Source organism: Schistocerca serialis, chromosome 5 (assembly GCF_023864345.2).
Source record: "Schistocerca serialis cubense isolate TAMUIC-IGC-003099 chromosome 5, iqSchSeri2.2, whole genome shotgun sequence".
NCBI lineage: Eukaryota > Metazoa > Arthropoda > Insecta > Orthoptera > Acrididae > Schistocerca > Schistocerca serialis.
The window spans coordinates 828990220-829004182 of NC_064642.1; the positions used below are offsets into that span (position 1 = coordinate 828990220).

General features: G+C 46.6%; 1 protein-coding gene across 1 annotated transcript in view; it reads left to right on the forward strand.

The window, feature by feature from the left end:
- LOC126481048 (glucose dehydrogenase [FAD, quinone]-like) overlaps positions 1–13963 on the forward strand; it is a 56519-nt gene that overhangs the window by 11798 nt on the left and 30758 nt on the right. Inside the window, exon 2 of the mRNA XM_050104530.1 lies at positions 6171–6502. Coding sequence (XP_049960487.1) covers positions 6173–6502 — 330 coding nt within the window. The 5' untranslated portion in view covers positions 6171–6172. The remainder of the gene's footprint in view (positions 1–6170; positions 6503–13963) is intronic.

Consider the following 13963-nt stretch of genomic DNA (forward strand, 5'->3'; position numbering starts at 1 on the left):
GAGGTGAAATCAACAGACGGTGGACCGTCTGAATCCACTTCAGCATAAATCTCGGAATAGTACTGCTAAAGTTCATGCATATCAGATTGGGAGGACCACTCACGCCAATCTAGAAAACGAATGGTAGAAGGACACGTCCTTTGAGATCGCTTGTGAAGCCGGAGAAGATGATAGAGAGAGGTCAACTCACCCTGTACGATTGAACAAGGCTGGGAACGCAGTCGGATCCCATCCATTTGCCTACGTTTGAGTTGGAGAAGTTTTGCCTTCACATGGTGGACGTCGACGACCCTCAAGGGCGCATCACGAGCATTATCGTAAAGATCGCGAAGGACTGCATTGTTAACTCCCTAGTGCTCCTTATTTCAGCCGCCTTTTCAGCGCTAAAATGCTCGAGTGTATTTCGAATCCTGGGTTTAGTAAAAGTAACCCACCAATCGAGAAGTGAGGAATAACGCGTCTGGGAATGGGTTGTTCGCCGCCAAACGTCTGCGATGATGTCTTCCAGAGAGGGGTCCGTGAGATGTAGAGTGTTTAGCATCCATAAAGGGCGCGAGAGATGGACCCGCTGCGCGACATGGTTAAAAGTCAATGAAACAGCACAGTGGTCAGTAAAACTGACAGAAATTACATCAATCGATAGAAGCTGACCACATATGGGGGCAGATAAATAAAAGCGGTCCAATCAGCTACTTTAAGTAGCTGTAAAATGCGTAAACCGCACCAATAAAGGATATCTGCAAACCCAAGCATCCTGGAGATGCAAGGACGTCACCATATTAAGTTCACGACAAAATGTATAACTGGGGGTCTGATCAACACGGCATAAGACGCAATTAAAATCGTCCCCAAACAAAATCTTGAGCAGGTTCCGTCGGAGTAAACAAACAACTTTTTCCTTATAAAAACACGCGCGATCGGATGCAGGACCAGATCCAGACGGAGTGTAAAGAAAAATTAAGGTGAGGTCATAAAAACTACAGCCTATACCGCGACCGTCATCTAGCGTTTCGAAGTCCGTCAGCGGGATTCCATCTCGATAAAGCAAAGCCATACCGGTAGAATTTTCAGGCGCGACATTGAAAAACAGAGAATATCCAGGAAGACAAAACACATCAAATAATACCTACCGGCCGGAGTGCCCGTGCGGTTCTAGGCCATACAGTCTGGAACCGAGCGACCGCTGCAGCCGCAGGTTCGAATCACGCCTCGGGCATGGATGTGTGTGATGTCCTTAGATTAGTTAGGTTCAATTAATTCTAAGTTCTAGGCGACTGATGGCCTCAGAAGTTAAGTCGCACAGTGCTCAGAGCCATTTGAACCATTTTGAGCCAAATAATACCTCTTGTAAACATACGATATCAGCTCGGGAATCGTAAATAAACTGGTGTAACGCAGCAAGCCGTAAGTGGGAACGTATCCTATTAACATTGAGGGTTAGAAATGTATACGCCTGCATCCGTCAACACATGTAAGGTGAATAAAACAACACTAAGGAAAAAGCTCTCATCACGTCCGTCTCTCCCCAACGTCCGGAGGCGGGGAAAAGAAGGTATAATGTGAGTCCTCCCCACCTGACGCCGAGGAATCCTCGCTTTTCTTTTTACGACGCGCCGCGGCACGGGCGGGTTGAAAACGCTGTTTCACACCACTCCGTGAAAACATACACTCTTTATGCGGAGAGGTTGGGGGCAGGTACAGAAGAGACGAGTAATGCAGTACCGGTGTCGGGTGGCATCTCCTGAACATCAGGAAGAGAACCCGTAGAATCCTGTTGCTCGACCGTCTCAGCGTGGAGGAGGGGTGGTACTGCACTGGAACACTGTAAAGGCTGGCCAGCAGGCGACGTCTCTGCGGGAACAACGGAACCACCTGGAACCGTCACGTCGACGGGTGAAGTGGGGGACGCAGATTGAACGCACATTTCAACATCAACAGAAGCAGCTACATCCTCTCTGGTAATCACAATTAACACCAGTAGACAACGCATTACCGCCAGAAGGTGGACCCTTTGTCAACGCCGTGTCAGAAGAACGAGACTGGAGTGGGGCGTCCTCGAAATCTGTACCGTCCTCAGTCCGCCGGCGTTTGACGTGCGCTGCAGGAGCCGTCGTCCCCTCACGGACAGAGGCTGCACTGGTACGCATAGGTAACGGTGGAAATCCGCTAGGAGTAGGCGGTAATGTTGCGCCTACGTCGCTTAAAGCTGGAGACTGACTTACAGCCGACTGCGAAGTTACTATGTCTGCTAACGTTTTTGATAAGACGACGTCAGAACAGTAGTACCGCGCAGGCAGTCAGATATGAGATGACCGCTTTCGTTACAGAGAAAACACGTTCCTTCTTGCCCTGTATACGTAATATGGATGCGGTAACCACAAACAGTTAAGTGGGAAGCAATATTCTTTTTAACTCACATGTCCACAGTCCGGATACCATTACAACACTGGAAGCGATGTTGTGCTGACCAGCGTTCCCACCGTATATGCCGTATTACTCCAAACGAAAGCAACGCTGTTTTGAGAAATGAATCGTCCACTTCAGGAGGAAGGTTATAAATCCTAACCGGAGTGTACTCGAGTGCCGCATTTTCAAGGACGACTTGACTAACAGAACCATCGCGATGTGTAAACAACACTTTAGAACCAATCCGGGAGAGAAGTCTTTCTACTTGAACGAGATCATAAAACTTCACAAAGAACGCATACAAATCAGAATCAAAGTAAGCAGTATCTACCTGATCAGATGTAACACGGATAACATCAGCTAACCAATCGTGAATTTCTAAGGAGCCAGTTTGAACACGACGCGTACTCTTGCCAAAACTGAAAGGAACAGTAGCTGGACGAGGAACAGATTTAGGAGACTCGACAGACACCATGGCGCCGGCAGAAAACACCGCCGCCAAACGAAACGACAACAAACTCCGCTACGCAACTACGATGTGACTCCGGCCGATACACCAACATGACTGAGTAGCTTCGACACAAGCGGCGCTGCGGCACAGGCGGAAGTTAACGACAACCTGCTCGCTCGATGCGCAAGGCGACACTACCATCTGAACTACCCAAGCACGACCCACGCCTCGTCCTCACAGCTTAAATTCTGCCAGTACCTCGTCTCCTACCTTCCTAACTTCACAGAAGCTCTTCTGCTAACCTTGCAGAACTAGCACTACTGAAAGAAAGGACATTGCGGAGACATGGCATAGACACAGCTTGGGGGGATGTTTCCAGAATGAGATTTTCACTCTGCATCGAATTGTGCGCTCGTATGAAACTTCGTGGCAGATTAAAACTTGTCCGCGAAAGGCAAAGTTCCTGAGTTCGAGTACGGTCCAACACACAGTTTTCATGTGCCAGGAAGTTTCAGTCCAACCTGTATTGTTTTTTCTCACTATTTTTGGATTTCAAAATTACGTTGTATCACATTCCCCACAGTTTAACATTCATTTTCGTTCTATCGTAAGAATAAGTTTTATGCACGGTAGCCGAGATGAAACTGCTTACCGAATTGAACACACTGTCTCACAGTTTGGAAGATTTCTTACGGTTGCCAGAAGGTCAGCCCGTGGGACAAATGCTCAGCCTATTCACACTAGTGTAGACTGCATCTCACAACAACAACATTTGCTGCGTGCACTCAGCACAAGTCTGTCGATTCCTGACCTATCCTCGATCGGCACGAAAAAAGTATGTTTTACGTTGTGCAAGGGACCGTGGCTCCCTTACAGAGTCCACATACATACTGACGAGGAGGAAGGAAGCATAAACAACGACAAGATCCTGTGAGGCAGGTAGTTAGTAGGCAGTCAACTGATGAGCAGGAAACAGATTTCCTCGTGGGCAGTGTTCGTGCAGCTTCTGGCAAGTGGTAGTCTAGGGAGCAGTGTACGGAAGTGCAGTGACCTGCGGTGTTCGCGGCGAGAGCAAGATGTCAGCGTGGCAGGCGGCAGCGGCAGCGCCGAGGGACCGGCCAGCTGGAGCCGCGCTGGCAGACCAGATGCGGCTCGCCGGCGTGAAGACACGCGGTGTCACGCGGAAGCGAGCAGGTGCAACTGCAGATCCGCGTGCCACGTACTGGCAGCGCCCCCGGGAACTATGCCGTTTGCAAAATGCTTGGCGGTGTGCGTCTCAGCGGCTCTTCTGTTGGCAGCCATACTAAGCCATACTAAGCCATACTAAGCTCATCCGTGATTGCGGTGGCCGGATACGCGGGGCAACACTTCACTTCTTTCCTCCTCTGCTCGAAAGAACTTAAGTTTACTGCGAATCATTGCATGTAGGCTGTTCCAAGACGAATGACCAATATTCAGGAATATTACTCCGATTATTTGCTGCAAAGGCTCTAGTAAACGTGGTTGTTCAATTGCATACCTTCATCTTCGCCCCGCGCGGGATTAGCCGAGCGGTCAGGGGTGCTACAGTCGTGGCCTGTGTGGCTGGTCCCGGCGGAGTTTTGAGTCCTCCCTCGGGCATGGGTGTGTGTGTTTGTCCTTAGGATAATTTAGGTTAAGTAGTGTGTAAGCTTAGGGACTGATGACCTTAGCAGTTAAGTCCCATAAGATTTCACACATATTTGAACATTTCATCTTCTCTACTGTGAGACAAATCTCTTATAATTTTTGCTCCGTGATATCCTCGACCATTGATCATTTCTCCTGGGACATAATGTATTGTGAGGTAACACAATTATCGGCCTATCTCGATGGAGATATTAAATATTGATTGTATTACGTTAGGAATTAAGGAGAGAAGCGAAGTCAGCTCCGATCATAATGTTATCTTCCTTAGTGCATAGCAGACTTACATTTCAGGTCGCAGTGCAGCTATCATCACAGATTACCTGTGTTTATAGCACTGACGATATCAGCCCGACCGGTGCTGACCTCCTTTGTGTCCTGGAGTATAGTATGGTCGCGGGAGACAATCATTCCCATGGAATAGTGTATGAAGTTAGGAACTATCACCTAGATGGTGATTTCCACTAAACCCAAGTCTTGTGTGACAAAATTCTCTGCAAAGTGAAGTTAGCGGTAAACTGTATTGCAGCCTTGCAAAGTGACATAGCAGAGTAGTCGCCTCGGCACTTGCTGCGAACACTCACTTACGATGTGTACGTAAAGTGCTGACTCTCTCTCCAGTCGATCGGTTTCCTCTGGATCAGAGGTCTGGCGTTTGAGAGAACTCGCGTTCCACGAACAGTGTAATCAGCTCCAGATCAGCTGGGCCTGCACAACGCGTTTTTGTCCGCAGCTCGTGGTCGTGCGGTAGCGTTCTCGCTTCTCGCGCCCGGGTTTCCGGGTTCGATTCCCGGCGGGGTCAGGGATTTTCTCTGCCTCGTGATGACTGGGTGTTGTGTGATGTCCTTAGGTTAGTTAGGTTTAAGTAGTTCTAAGTTCTAGGGGACTGATGACCATAGATGTTAAGTCCCATAGAGCTCAGAGAGCCAGAACGCGTTTACCTGATTGCTGAGGCGTCAGTGTTTCAAGGAATGTAAGTGGCCTCCAATTAGCAATAAACGTAATGGTTTTATTGCTCACTGGTTGCAGTTAGTCACTCAGCTAGGGTAACGACGATCACTGAAATTACGACCGTCATCAAGGTCATCAATGCCATCCCTCGAGGAACACTAAATGTCTTACTGCCCTCGCACCACTGTTGGCGCATACACTGGCGGCTTTATTTATTTTGTGTAATTTGTGTTCCCCATCTATCCGCGCAGAGTCGAGTTTATTCTGCATTCAACCGAACAACATAACTCACTCTTTGCTAGCAATATTAATGCGATTACGTGTGTCTAATAGCGAGCCTCTTGTGCAAAGTGGGTTGAACAAAACGGACTCAGAACAATATCCTTAAGATGGGCAACAAAACCTACATCGTCTGCCCTAAATGCAGATCTTGTAAGTTGGCTCGCCTGCCGCAAAGTGCACGAAATCCGTACTGAGCCACTTTAGTTCTGCCCACCGCATGTATGTATTCGCAGACTTCCGTATATCAATATGCTAGTGACACGCCCCCGTACAATGCACTCTACCGACGCCGTCGGCAGACGATGCCATTGCCCCCTGTCAGCACAAACTGTTTATTGATTTAGTTTTCTTTACATTCGTGCCTATCTAAATCGACGACGGATCGGAGTCCTGTTGAGCGCTCCCGTGTGCGCAGCTATGGACGCGGCCGCCGCTTCGCAGTGGGCGGCGCAGGCCGGCAGCGCGTGCCCCGTGGGCGGCGCCGCCGGCGCGCTGTTCGCGCAGCTGTTGGCCACCCTGGTGCACGCACAGTGCGCGCTCGCCGACCGCAGCGCCTACCCGCCGGACACGGCGCGCCCGCTGCCCGAGTACGACTTCGTGGTGGTCGGCGCCGGGTCTGCGGGGGCGGCGGTGGCCGCCCGCCTCTCGGAGAACCCCGACTGGACGGTGCTGCTGCTCGAGGCCGGCGGCGACCCGCCGCCCACGTCCGACGTGCCCGGACTCTTCCCTCTGCTGCAGAAGACCGAGGTGCGTATCTCCTCAGCATCGCCAACTGTGTGACACAAACACGGAGGTACTCGGCGACTGCCCTCCTACATTAGTACACAGGACTCCGCTCGAAGAGCAGCCTTTACTTCCTGACTTCGGTTTCGTTTCGGCACCACGCCGTCATTCTTACCTTAAAGTACGTCAATAATTGTATGCCGTAAGATCGAGCATATCTTCTCTTACATTTATAACTGAAATGGCGCCAAGTTTTTGTCGTATTACGTAGTTCCAAAGGTTTAGATTTACGCACTTCTTGTGTTGTTACTGTGGTCTTCAGCCCGAAGATTGATTTGATGCAGCTCTCAATGCTAGCTTATCCTGTGCACCTCCGAATAACTACTGCAACCTACATCCTTCTGAATCTGCTTACTCTATTCATCTCTTGGTCTCCCTCTACGATTCTTACTCCCCACACTTCCCTAGATGGAGGATTCTTTGATTTCTCAGAATGTATCCATCAACCCATCCCTTCTGTAGGTCAAGTTGTGCCACAAATTTCCTGTCTCCCCAACTCTGTTCAATACCTTCTCATCAGTTACGTGATGTCCGCCCCCGGTAGCTGAGTGGTTCGATTCCCGGCTGCGTCGGAGATTTTCTCCGCTCAGGGACTGGGTGTTCTGTTGTCCTAATCATCACCATTTTATCCCCATCGACGCGCAAGCCGCCGACGTGGCGTCAAATCGAAAGACTTGCACCCATCGAAAGGTCTACCCGACGGCAGGCCCTAGTCACACGGCCTTTTTTTTTAGTTACAACATCTACCCTTAAGATCTTCAGGATTCTTCTGTAGCAGCACATTTCAAAAACCACTAATCTCTTCTTGTCTCAACTGTTTATCATCCGCGTTTCACTCCCGTATATGACTACACTCCATACAAACTCTTTCAGAACAGGCTTCGAAACACCCTATACTCGACGTTAACAAATGTCTCTTCTTCAGAAGTGCTTTTATATCATTGCCAGTGTAATGTTATATTTTCTCTACGTCGGCCATCATTAATTATTTTACTGTCCAAACAGCAAAACGCACCTACTACATTCCGAGTTTCGTTCCGTAATATAATTTTCTCAGCATCAGCTGATTAAATTCGACCATATTCTTGTTTTACTTTTGTTAATGTTCATCTTATATCTTCCTTTCAAGACACTGTCCTTTCGTTCAACTGCCCCCCAAAGTCCTTTGCTGCCTCTGACAAAATTACCATCTCATCGTCGATTTTTGTTTGGTTTTCTTTATTGCTTACCCAGTCTATAGATTGAGTAACGTCGGAGATAAGCTGCAACCATGTCCCACTTCTTACTCAACCACTGCTTCCTTTTCAAACCCCTCCACTCTTATAAGTGCCGTCTCGTTTCCGCAGAAGTTGTAAACAGACTTTCGCTTCCTGTGTTTTACCCCTTCCAGCTTCGTAATTTCAAAAATGGTTCAAATGGCTCTGAGCACTATGGGACTCAACTGCTGTGGTCATAAGTCCCCTAGAACTTAGAACTACTTAAACCTAACTAACCTAAGGACATCACACACATCCATGCCCGAGGCAGGATTCGAACCTGCGACCGTAGCGGTCGTGCGGATCCAGACTGTAGCGCCTTTAACCGCTCGGCCACTCCGGCCGGCTTCGTAATTTCAAAGAGAGTATTCCAGTCAACATTGTCAAAAGCTACCTGTAAGTCTACAAATGCTATATACGCAGGCTTGCCTTTCCTTCATCTGTCTCCTAAGAGAAGTGATAGGTACAGTATTGACCTGTGTGTTCCAACATTTCTCTAGCATTCAAACAGGCCTTTCCCGACGTTAACATCTACCAGTTTTTCCATTGCTATGAAAAGTATTCTTGTTAGTATTTCGCAACCATGACTTACTAAACTGATATTTTGGTAATATTCAATTCTTTGGAATTGGAATTGTTACATTCTTTTTGAAGTCTGAGGCTATTTCGCCCGTGTCACACGTCTTGCACGCCAGGTAGAAGAGCTTCATGACGGCTGGCTCTGCTAAGGCTATCAGTAGTTCTGAAAGAATGCCTATCCCAGGGGCCTTGTTTCCTGTTAGGTCTCTCAGAGATCTGTCAAATTCTTCTCGCAGTATCCTATCTCCCTCTCATCTTCATCTATATCCTCTTCCTTTTCTTTCATATTGTTTTCAAATTCATATCCCTTTCATAAGTAATTTACATACTCCTTCTTTGCTTAATACTAGTTTTCGACCGAATAGACTCATACAGCTGTTCCTCTTTTCTCAAAGACCTCGTTAATTTTCCTTCACGTGATAACTATCTTGGTCTCTTTAATTTTCCTGTTGGCGATGTCTACTTTTCTTCAAGTTTGATATGCTTGTAAATCCTTAAGTCTTCTAACCATTTCGCACTTCCTGTCAATCTCAGTTTTAGGCGTTTGTATTCACTTTCACCTGCTTCATTTGCTGCGTTTTATATTTTCTCCTTTCGTCTGTTAAATTCATTATCTCCAGTGATATCCAAGGATATCTGTTTGATCCTCTGCTGCCCTCATTAGTTCATCACCCAAGTTACCCATTCATCTTCTACTGTATTCTTTTCCCCTGTTCTAGTCAACGGTTGCCTAAAGTTCCCTCTGAAGCTCTCAACACCGTATCGTACTTGATACGTGTCCAGTTGCCGTCTCATTAATTTCCTTCCTTTTTGCAATTTCCTCCATTTTTATCTGCAGTTAATAACCAATAAATTGTGGTCAGAGTCCACATCTGCCCCTGGAAAAAATGAGATTCCGAAATCTCTGTCTTACCATTACAAAATCAACCTGAGACCATTTGGTGTCTCCAAGTCTCTTTAACAGATATAACCTTCTTTCATGATTCTTAAACTAAGTGTTATCGACGATTAAATTATGCTCTATGTCAAATTCCTACAAGCGGTTTCCTCTTTCATTCCTTTCCCCCAGTCGATATTCACCTACAGTTTTTCCTTCTCTTCCGTTTCTTACAATTGAATTCCATTCTCCCATCACAATTAAATTTTCGTCTTCCTTAACACTCTGAATAATTTCTTTTATCTCATCGGAGCGCTAGCTGCCATGCAAACTTGTAACACTGTGGTGAGTGTCGGCTTCATATCTATCGTGGCTACGAGACGCGTTTACTACGCTGCTGATAGTATCTTACACCCATTTTTAACTTCTTATTCACTATTCACTTTTCACACTAATGGGAAAGTGAACAGGCATAATTGTTGAATCTGGGGTACGAAGCATCCACACGAATGCATTGAATATAACCTTGATTCTCCAAAGAGAAATGTTTTTTGTGTCTTGTCACGTCGAAAACTGTACGGGCCATTCTTTTTCACCGAGAGCACTGTCACTGGATATTCCTACTTGTACATGTTGCAGCAATGGCTGATGCCTCAAATGCAGTCAGACTCTCTGTTCATCTTTTAGGAGGATAGGGCTCCACCCCATTTTCATCGTGAATACCGAACTATCAGTTTAATAAGTCGCAGCTGCAAAATACTATCGCGAATTCTTTACAGACGAATGGACAAACTGGTAGCAGCCGACCTCGGGGAAGATCAGTTTGGATTCCGTAGAAATGTTGGAACACGTGAGGCAATACTGACCCTACGACTTATCTTAGAAGAAAGATTAAGGAAAAGCAAACCTACGTTTCTAGCATTTGTAGACTTAGAGAAAGCTTTTGACAATGTTGACTGGAATACTCTCTTTCAAATTCTGAAGGTGGCAGGGGTAAAATACAGACAGCGAAAGGCTATTTACAATTTGTACAGAAAGCAGATGGCAGTTATAAGAGTCGAGGGCCATGAAAGGGAAGCAGTGGTTGGGAAGTGAGTGAGACTATTCAATCTGTATATTGAGCAAGCAGTAAAGGAAAAAAACAGAAAAGTTCAGTGTAGGTATTAAAATCCATGGAGAAGAAATAAAACTTTGAGGTTCGCCGATGACATTGTAATTCTGTCAGAGACAGCAAAGGACTTGGAAGATCAGTTGAACGGAATGGACAGTGTCTTGAAAGGAGGGTATAAGAAGAACATCAACAAAAGGAAAACGAGGATAATGGAATGTAGTCAAATTAAGTCGGGTGATACTGAGGGAATCAGATTAGGAAATGTTTTTTTTGTTTTGCTTTTTTTTGTTTCGGGGAAGGAGACCAGACAGCGAGGTCATCGGTCTCATCGGATTAGGGAAGGACGGGGAAGGAAGTCGGCCGTGCCCTTTGAAAGGAACCATCCCGGCATTTGCCTAGAGCGATTTGGGGAAATCACGGAAAACCTAAATCAGGATGGCCGGACGCGGGATTGAACCGTCGTCCTCCCGAATGCGAGTCCAGTGTCTAACCGTTGCGCCACCTTGCTCGGTGATTAGGAAATGAGACACTTAAAGTAGTAAAGGAGTTTTGCTATTTGAGGAGCAAAATAACTGATGATGGTCGAAGTAGAGAGGATATAAAATGTAGACTGGCAATGGCTAGAAAGGCGTTTCTGAAGAAAAGAAATTTGTAAACATCGAGTATTGATTTAAGTGTCAGAAAGTCGTTTCTGAAAGTATTTGTATGGAGTGTAGCCATGTTTGGAAGTGAAACATGGACGATAAATAGTTTAGACAAGAAGAGAATAGAAGCTTTCGAAATGTGGTGCTACAGAAGAATGCTGAAAATTAGATGGGTAGATCACATAACTGATAAGGAGGTATTGAATAGAATTGGGGACAAGAGGTGTTTGTGGCACAACTTGACTAGAAGAAGGGATCGGTTGGTAGGACATGCGATGAGGCATCAAGGGATCACCAATTTAATGTTGGAGGGCAGGGTGGAGGGTAAAAATCGTAGAGGGAGACCAAGAGATGAATACACTAGGCAGATTCGGAAGGATGTAAGCTGCAGTAGGTACTGGAAGATGAAGAAGCTTGCACAGGATAGAGTAGCATGGAGAGCTGCATCAAACCAGTCTCAGGACTGAAGACCACAACAACAACAACATTCACTATTAAACCTACTCCTGCATTACCCCTATTTGATTTTCTTATATTAACCGACCGGAAGTCCTGTTCCTCTTGCCACCGATCTTCACTAATTCCCTCTATGTGCAACTTGATGGAAACATCCTCCTAAGTAGTTCCTTCCCGGATATTTGAACGATGAACTGTTTTACTTCCGGAATATCTCACCTGTGAAGATGCCAACATTATTGAACCATACAGTAGAGCTGCATGTCCTCGGGAAAATTCCTGGTGTGGTTTCCCCTCGCTTTTTCTGTATGTTCACAGCAAGGCAGTTTTGGCTGATGTTAGATCAGTCAGTCATCAAGACTGTTGCCACTGAAAAGATTGCTGCTCCTGCTCAGGAACCACACGTTTGTATGGCCTCCCAACAGACAGCCCTCCACTGTGGTTGCATCTATGGTAAGGCTATCTTTATCACTGTGACACGCAAACCACCACACAAATGTCAAGGTCCAAGGTTCAAGGGTGAAAGATGAATGCATTTCTTACTGAAGTGGAATGACTTATTATTAGTAAATGAATCAAATGCAGCCAACCAGTTGCGACAGAATGAGATGTTATTCAATCTTTGACCATTGTTTCGACGGATGTAGATCCGTCATCTTCAGGAATATGGCCAGCCGCGGTGGCCGAGCGGTTCTAGGAGCTTCTGTCCGTAACCACGCGTCTGCTACGGTCGCAGGTTCGAATCCTGCCTCGGGCATGGTTGTGTGTGATGTCCTTAGGTTAGTTAGGTTTAAGTAGTCTAGGGGACTGATGACCTCAGAAGTTAAATCCCATGTGCTCAGAGCCATTTGAACCATTTTATAACTAAATGGCCAGTTGGACCGCACCTAAAACAACGCCGCAATTCCACTTTAGCAGATTCAGCTGATGTTGGTAATGCGAAGTTCCGCTCGGTGACCCCCACAGGCTGAACCTTAACTTCACGATGTCTATCGTCCGAGAGCGGCAATGTGGATATCGGTACAACGGTGGCACGAAGTTCTTCCCAAGTGGAGGGTCGACCATGAAAAACAAAATGTGACTTATCCACCGCTAGCATTCCCCTCAGGACAACTGAAACTAACTCCCCTTCTGGCAAGTGGATTAACAAGGCCGAACAGGCCGTCTTAATTCTTTCCACGTATTTGATGCAAGTCCTCCTCATCTTGCAGCATCTGCCAAACATAGCGACACTCGAGCTGTTTACGAACTCCCGTGGTCAATATTTCGCTGATCACAAGCTTCCTCAACTGCTGCAATGAAAACCCTTCTGGCATAGCCCTGGATACCAGAGTCCTCAATTCGCCTCTAGTTAAAATATACAATAGAGACAACACCAAACGCATCAGCGTGTTGCTCAAAGTGAACCAACAACCATGACATCCTTTCAATTTGCTCAAGTCGGTCTACAGCTAATTCAGTGACGTCTCTAAACACATTCACCAGGGGATTACACAATTTAGCAAACGCTGCGCCTAACCTCTCGGAAGACATAAATACATTATTCGCGGGCTGGCTCGCGCGCCACCCTGAAAAAAGCAAGTCCTGTTCCCCAGTCGTCTTAATCAAAGATCCCCATTCAGCGGTTGATTCCTTATAATGATCCTCTAACCTTTATTCCTTAAATCCGCTATCCGGTTGGTTAAGCGTATTAACTGTGCCCGCATCCTGTCTAATTGACTGCCACTAGGTTGAGTGCCCTCCAAAGAGCCCTCCCTAACAACCTTACACAAAAACTCAGTCGCTGCTTCTGTCTCGCCCACAACATCCAGCGTCCGCAGCTCGTGGTCGTGCGGTAGCGTTCTCGCTTCCCACGCCCGGGTTCCCGGGTTCGATTCCCGGCGGGGTCAGGGATTTTCTCTGCCTCGTGATGACTGGGTGTTGTGTGCTGTCCTTAGGTTAGTTAGGTTTAAGTAGTTCTAAGTTCTAGGGGAGTGATGACCATAGATGTTAAGTCCCATAGTGCTCAGAGCCACCACAACATCCAGCGTGATTTCAACTGGCTGAAGAATGGTAGCACGCAAACAGACGGCTAAGTCTGGGACACAACCGTCAATAGGCTGGCCCCTTATCGCCAGCTCATAATCCGGGGGCACTGCCTGATCGCCAATAGAACTGGTCACCTGAAACAACCAAATAGGAAAGACAAATATTGTGTAACACCAACAGAGCTACAATTCAGACCAACGGTAACTGTAGTGGCAATATTAGAATCGCAACCACGCGCTGCTACCACTGAAACACGGGACTTAGGGAAAGGCAGGATTTGGTGTGGACGGGGCCTTACTCAATCACCGTTGGTTGCTCTGATTTTTTTTTAAAATCATGTCCACTTTGTTTGGAACCAATTAGATATAAGTTTAACCATCAGGAACAATTATCAAATAGGACTGTTAAGACAATATCTAATTAAAAAGTCCTTAGATTCACAGCTGAGGGCCAGAAATTCAAATTATTTGTCGG